The sequence below is a fragment of the Myotis lucifugus genome, unplaced genomic scaffold (assembly GCF_000147115.1).
Source record: "Myotis lucifugus unplaced genomic scaffold, Myoluc2.0 scaffold_482, whole genome shotgun sequence".
Lineage (NCBI taxonomy): Eukaryota > Metazoa > Chordata > Mammalia > Chiroptera > Vespertilionidae > Myotis > Myotis lucifugus.
Window position 1 is genome coordinate 779709 of NW_005871530.1, and position 7558 is coordinate 787266.

General features: G+C 45.4%; 1 protein-coding gene across 1 annotated transcript in view; it reads right to left on the bottom strand.

Moving 5' to 3' along the window:
* LOC102438575 (zinc finger protein 883-like) overlaps window positions 1-7558 on the bottom strand; it is a gene marked incomplete at its 3' end in the record, with an annotated part of 33056 nt that extends 25498 nt beyond the window's left edge. The window contains exons 1-2 of the mRNA XM_023744675.1: window positions 7438-7558; window positions 5262-6178 (exon numbers count right to left, since the gene is read on the bottom strand). Coding sequence (XP_023600443.1) covers window positions 5262-6178; window positions 7438-7558 — 1038 coding nt within the window. The remainder of the gene's footprint in view (window positions 1-5261; window positions 6179-7437) is intronic.

The window sequence follows — 7558 nt, forward strand, 5'->3', positions numbered from 1 at the left end:
AGCGGTGAACCTCAGAAAAGGTGTTTGGGCAGATGGCATTGGCAGCAAACTCAGAACCCACTTCTGAGTGTGACCTGGGTAAACCCCTGGCTGCCTCGGGTCCCACACTCGGTGGAGGTGCAGACTCACAAGTTAAGAGTGTTGACCGGGAAGGGCACAGGCTGGAAGCCCCCAGCATCCACGTGCTTTTACATGAACATCAGGCCCTCCCTGCCTCCAAGGCCCTGGATCTGTTGCGTTGCCCAGGTGAGGGCCCCAGCAGGTGGGGCTGATGGAGAAAATGCTGCCGGTAACATCAGTGGTGACCCTGTGGTTTCTGTGCATGAACCTGGGCTAAATGTGGTCCCTCCACAGTTTCCCCCATCCACAGGGAAGAGATCTCAGGGCCCAATTCTCCCTCCTGGCCTCAGGGTCCTGGTTGGCCACGCACTCCCAGGAGATGACCAGAGCCCAGAAGTCCCAGAATGATGCTCCATGGAGCCCCGGAGACCTTCCTCCCTGAGGGGTCAGCATAGCTTTCACATGGGCAAGGGACAACCATCTCCAGGGACGTCCACTTCCTCGTTCCTACTGGGGGTTAGGAGTGTAGAAGTCTTACCCTTCAGCTCCCCCCACATGCACCCACCCACTCATTTCTTCCCCAGGCACCTGGATCCCCAGCTCCTCCACGAAGCCTAGTGTCCTTCACAAACATTCCCCATGCACACTCTCTAACTACAGTCTGACATCAGAATCTTCCCTAATTCCTCCCCTTCCCACAGCCTGGGGTTCTATGAACTGACCTTTCACTTCATCCATCCCTGAGGCCAGAGAAGGGACACCCTGGGGGAAAGCAGAGGCTGGAAGAGCAGGAACAGAAGGGGCCCCTTCCTGTCCCCTCCAGAGACTGCCTAGGCCGCTGCCTGTGTCTGGTGTGCACAGACTCCCAGGGAAACATACCGACACCACATGCACAGAAACACGCAGGTACAGGACACCCCCAGCCACAGCTGGGCACTCAGGTGCAGGGCTTATGGCCAGGCTCACACGGACACACACTGCAGACACAGGGAACACCTTGAGGGGAACACACACACACACAGGGAACACCTTGAGGGGAACACACACACACACACACACACACACACACTGGACACACACATAGAAACAATCGGTGTCATACACACAGTATCACAGGACACACACACACACACACACACACACACACGATGGACACACGCGCCCGCACACTAGAGCAGACATACAGGGACATAGAACACAGACATAAAGAGAACACAATACACACATCAGGAACACCCAAAGGGACAGCCAATTCACACATACAACCAACAGGCAACATGCAAAACAAATACTCCACCAAATGCTGAGTCATACTAACTCAGGGTCTTGAAGGAAACATGAAGATTTCAGGTGCTGCCCTGGCCAGGCGGCTCAATCTCTTGCAGCTTCATTTCATTCGCCCCCTTCAATCAAAGGGCATGTTCGGCTCCTCGTGAGGGCGCAGATCAGGTTGTGTGTTTGATCTGCTGCCCGGCATTTATGGAAGGCAACAGGTCTATGTTTCCTCTCACATGGATGTTCCTTTTTTTTCTCTGTGCCACTCCCTTCCTCTCTTTCTCAAAGCAATAAACATATCCTCAGATGAGGATTACAATTTTAAAAAACAATTAAGGGGCCCTAGCTGGTTTGGCTCAGTGGATAGAGCATCAGCCTGTGGACAGAAGGGTCCCAGGTTAGATTCTGGACAAGGCCACATGCCCAGGTTGTGGGCTCGATTCCCAGTAGGGGATGTGCAAGAGGCATCTGATAGATGTTTCTCTCTCATCGTGTATGTTTCTATCTCTCTCTCTCTCCCTCTCCCTTCCTCTCTCAAATCAATAAAAATATTTTTAAAAAAAAGAATTAAGGGATTTATCCCTAGTCTGTTTGGATCAGTGGATAGAGCGACGGCCTGGGGACTGAAGGGTCCTGGGTTCGATTCTAAGCAAGGGCACATGCCTGGGTTCAGGGTTTGATCCCCAAAAGGGGGCGTGCATGAGGCAGGCAATCAATGATTCTCTCTCATCATTGATGTTTCTATCTCTCTATCCGTCTCCCTTCTCTCTAAAATCAATGAAAAAATATTTTTTTAAAAATTTATAGTTTCATATTGCAAAGAATTCAGTTGAGTCATTGAGGATTGAGTGAAATAAATAAATATATCTGCAATAACCTATAGTTAAAATAATAATTTCATTTTAAAAATTGGCAAAAGATTCTGACCAGACATTGCAACAAAAGAGACAAACACAGTATAAATAATTGCTTAAAAAAACGTTCACCATAAAAATTTATTAGGGAAAATTTTTTTTTTAATTTATTAGGGAAATGGAATTAAAACAAAGCAAGTTAACACTATACTCATTTCTTGGCCTATTATTAAAAAGATTAAACATCACATGTGCTGGCAGGGTTATGGAAAAACTAGAATTTTCATTACTGTACGTGGGTGGAAAGCCAAAGGGAATGACCATTTTAGAACACAGTTCTGCATATAATAACAGGTAAAACATTCGCCTACACTGCATCACTTTGATAAGTAAAACATAACTCTATAGATAGAATTAAAGGCAATATTCCCAGCAGATTCATTTTTAATATCCCAAACCTGGAAATAACTAAAACCATAGACAGATCAATAATAGGTAAACTGGTTATTCACAGAACACAGTATGACTCAGCCATAAAAAATAATTAACTATTCACAGAAGCATTCGTGTCAAATCTCAAAATAACTGTGTAGCATGAAGGAAAGCAATATTTTTATACCCCTCATAGTGCTTATGAAATTATGAAAAATATGAAGTAATCTTAAAAAAATTAACTAGTCTTGTAAAGGAAGTAAAATCAATGACTGCATTTAGGGCTGAGGAAGGGAGAAGGAGAGATTACAAAAGGGCAGGAGGTAACTACAGGGTGTGGAGCAAGTAGGTGTAGAGCTGTTGTCATGGAAATTACTACAATAATTTAAAAATAAAAAACAAGGATAAACTCTTCCCTGGCCAGTGAGCGTCAGGTGTTTGAGTACCATCCGTTGCCCTAAAAGGTCACTGGTTCCATTCCAGTTCAAGGCACAGGCCTGCCTGGATGCCCCGTAGCTGACGTGCAGGAGGCAGCTGTTTGATGTTTCCTCCTAATATCACCATTTCTTCCTCTCTCTCTCTCTCTCTCTCTCTCTCTCTCTCTCTCTCTCTTTGTGCAAATTCAATAAAAATATTTATAAATATGTGAAATACTTATTTAAAAAAATAGAGAGTCAACTCTGTGTTTTGCATATTCATATCTATGCCTGCATTTGCCTTAACCTGAATATGGGTGAGAAATAGGTTTATGTCACATGTGACCATTTTAGAGCTTGATCCCTAGGTCCGAGCTCACCTAATTGTACGAATAGACCTAAATAAAACCTTAAAATGTGCTTCCAAATAAAGGTGTAGATATCCCCGTCTTCTTTGAAAATTAAAATGACAACCCTATATGGGCTCTGCCATCTCTCTCTTAATTTCCTGGGAGCACCAGCCTTGCCTCAGTGGCAGCAAATATTGGCAAGCAGGGAAGACTATGGCCACCAGAATCACAGGAATGCTGACTGGGTCACAAATCCCACATCCTGGGACTGACTACAGGATTAGCCTTCCTCTAGCTTTGAGGTCTTCCCTGTTGAGCAAACCTTGAGGTGAACACCGTAGAGAGGCCAGAAGACGAAACAGACCCTTTAGATTATATTCTCTAACAATGACTTTAGCCACAGGAAACAGTGATGGAGGAACTGAGGACGCCTGTCCACAATGACCACACAAGACACACGTCCTTAGTCCTTTGTGGGTAACGTTCAGAAGAGGCACGATTCACTTAATTCTCTGCACTCTTTCCCACTCACTATGAATACAGGATTTCTGGCCCAGTTGTAGTTCAACCTAACCCTCAGAGTCTCAATACAAGCGATACCAGCCTATGAAATGTCATTGATAACGGCACAGGGCACCTTGACAGCATGTAATACACACTGTGAACAGAGAATATAATTCACATTGTTCACAGAAGCACAACAAAGCCCTCTCACCCCCATCTTCAGGATGACCTCAGACCGTAATCATAGGAGGCACCAGGCTGCAAATGAGAACCACCAAGTCATGCCGGCTTTCTTTCGAGGTCTTGGGCAGCACTGCATTACAAGTGAATACTGGACAAAGTGATTTTTGATTCCAGGCTTTGCCTTCGGAAGCACAGCAGGTTGGGGATTCCCACAATATCTGTTCCCCTGGACATGCGGACAGATCCCAAGTGTGCTTTCAGATCAAGCCAGGCAATGAATAAGACCAACAAACTGAAAGGTACTAGTACATGAGCAAAAGCACCTGGACAAAAAGATCATAATCCCAAGACGTGTTAGAAAATTCAATGGGTTTGCAAGTTGGTGAACTGGAAAAGGAAACAATTCATCACAGCATAAGGTGATGTCAGGAGAGAGGTACCACTTAGCTGAGGATGGGTGCACTGGATGAACCCTCAATCAACTCCATTTCCTAGTCAGAAAGGAATGAAGATCCTGCCAGGAGCTTGGAGTAATCACAGTTTGCTCAGGCAGCGGTGAGAACACAGAATTCTTTTTCCCTGACCACGCAGGGGTTGTGACTGAGGCACCCTGTTCAGGTGAGCCAGGTGGTGGAGGTGAAATCGCCTCAGCCAGGAATACTCCCAGTGAGTTCAATCGGGTAGTAGGCCGGAGCAGCTTAGCAAGTGCCATGCAGTTATTCAAAGCATCACTTATATTTGAAATTTCATGAGGAATCTAGGGGAGTGCATGTTGTGATAAAAGGGGTTTATGTTCCGTTAAATGTGTATCAAAGAAACCCCTTCAATGTTGTTATTGTCAATGAGAAAAAGAAAGTATTCGGAGCACCTTTAAAGCTTTTCTCCATTGTGAACAATCAGGTGTCTAAGGAGGTGAGATTTTTGGATAAAAGATTTCCCACATTCACTACACTCATGAGGCTTTTCTCCTGTGTGAACTTTCTTGTGTATAAAAAGGTTACTACGGCATCTAAAAGATTTCCCACATTCATTGCATTCAAAAGGTTTTTCTCCAGTGTGAACTCTCTGGTGTTCGGTAAGGGTACACCTATGTCTAAAGGACTTCCCACATTCACTGCACTCATAAGGTTTTTCTCCAGTATGAATGCTCTGGTGTTCAGTGAGGGTATGGCTTTTGTCTGAAAGACTTTTCCACATTCACCACACTCATACGGTTTTTCTCCAGTGTGAACTCTTTGGTGTACCGTGAGGTTGGAGCTATGCCTGAAAGTCTTGCCACAATAGGTACACTCATACGGCTTTTCCCCAGTGTGAACTCTCTGGTGCTGATAAAGAACAGAGAAATGCCTGAATGACTTCCCACAGTCACTACACACATGGGGCTTTTCTCCAGTGTGAAGTCTGTGGTGTTGATTGAGATTAGTCTTATATCTGAAGGCCTTCCCACAGTCACTACACTCATATGGCTTTTCTCCAGTGTGAACTTTCCTATGTTGAGTGAGGCTAGAGATTCCTCTAAAAATTTTTCCAGATTTGTTCCATGCATAATTCACTTCTCCCTTGCAGACACTCTGTAGAACAACTTTCTGGTTGTGGCTGGCAGCATTTTCAAATGGACCCCACTGGTTATAACCTGTTGCACTGAGAAGTTTCTGGGAAATCTCACTGCCACTGTGTGGCTCTTCAGTGTCCAGAGGGGCCTGGGGCTGGAGAAGCTCTGAGATGGCTGTCAAGTCTTCCCCACCCTCCCTACTAGATGAAGGCAGCCCTGATAAGTAGAAGCTGCACCTGGTCACAAATGAGGCCCTGTCCACAGCTTCTTTCCAAAGCTTCCCTCCACTGGCTCCCCTCTGTTGCTGGCGAGGGTTTGCACTGAAACAGAAGTCTCTCACACGTGTGTCATTGAAGAAGGCTTTCTGTTCAAGGTATGCTGCCTGAGACTCAGTCAGGTGCAGAATGTCTTTGAACACAGAGAAACACCGCTTACACACATGGGTCCTCTGGGTTCCTGGCTCTGTCTTACACACCGTGACCTGTGACTGTCCTTGTACAGATACACTCTGCTCAGGAAAGGCCTCCTCATCATCTGTTTTATGGCAACAACCTGAAAACAGAGAAATGAGGAGGAAATGGATGTTTACTACAGTGATGAGGGAAGTTCCATTACAAAAATATGTTGCAGATCATACATGCGTTCCATGCAATTGTCTGAAAATAACCGATTAGCTGGCAGGATTTGTTAAAGGCTCCAGTGAAGTTCTGGAATTCTGAATATTCAAAACTAGGAAAGCCTCACCACAAATATGACACAAAGATGGCAAGCACCACATGCATGGAAACAGGATCATCAGTTCCTTCTTCTGCTAACATTGTTCAGCAGGGCTTGTGTGCTGGTGACATGGGCAAGCTGTGCAGAAGGTTGCTTATGTCTTATTCCAAGTAAAATTCAGTAGCAGGGGTTCGAGGACTACTTAAGCATATATGTACACCTCATAACACATGTGCAGGTCCATGTAGGAGAATACTGCACAGAGAGCAGTGCAGAGGGACAGAGGATGCAAAAAGGTGACAAACATGAAGTTAAACAAAAGCCATGAAGTAACAGATGAAATGATCTGTCATCAAAATGTCAATAACGGTAAATAAAATGTGGAAATAAGGTGGTGACAAACACACTTGCACCTAAATATAGTTGGACACAAGCAGGTTCCTGGTGTGATCTGGAAAAAGCCCTCATGTGACACCTTCCCCCAGTTTCCACTCAGTAGGATCAGGCCTCATCAGAGACCATCTTCCCAGTTCACCCTGAGAGAGAACACAGGGTTCTCCATGCACCTTCTACTCTATCAATACATACAACCTAAATATTCAGAGTATTAATGAAATACAAGGGAGTGAGCAGCCAGCACTAACCCAGAGGAATTCGGATTGCAATAGTTTTCAGGGAAGGAAATATTACAAACAACAATTGAGGTAGGATGTTACAAGTACAGCCACGGTTCATGTAAGTAAAGACGATAACCTGGCCCAGGCTGTCACAAAGAGCCTTACCTGGATGAATGGTGTAGAAGTGGAAGACATGAGGACATAGAGAAAGTTCAAAGTGGGTCCCATTAAGCTCATTGCAGGACTCCTTACTGCCAGACACTTCTTGCATTTTCAGATGCAGCGGGTGCAAGGGATGCTCGGTGAGTCCAGAGGTCAGGACTCCCCACACAGCTCCCTCCTGGCAGCCAAAGCTCATTTGAAAGGACAGTGGGGGAAATTATTAGGGCCCATGGTGTGGCGGTGAGAGCTACGTTTGAAGAATAAAGGAAGAGTAGACATCACCTCAGGACATTGGGAGAAACGTGAAGGTCTTACCTGCAGATGAGACAAGTTCAAACACTTCCAGCATCACATTGCAGTAGAGAAGTCTCTGAGCCTCATCAAGGAGCCCCCACTCCTCCTCAGAGAAGACAATGGCCACGTCTTCAAAGTTCAT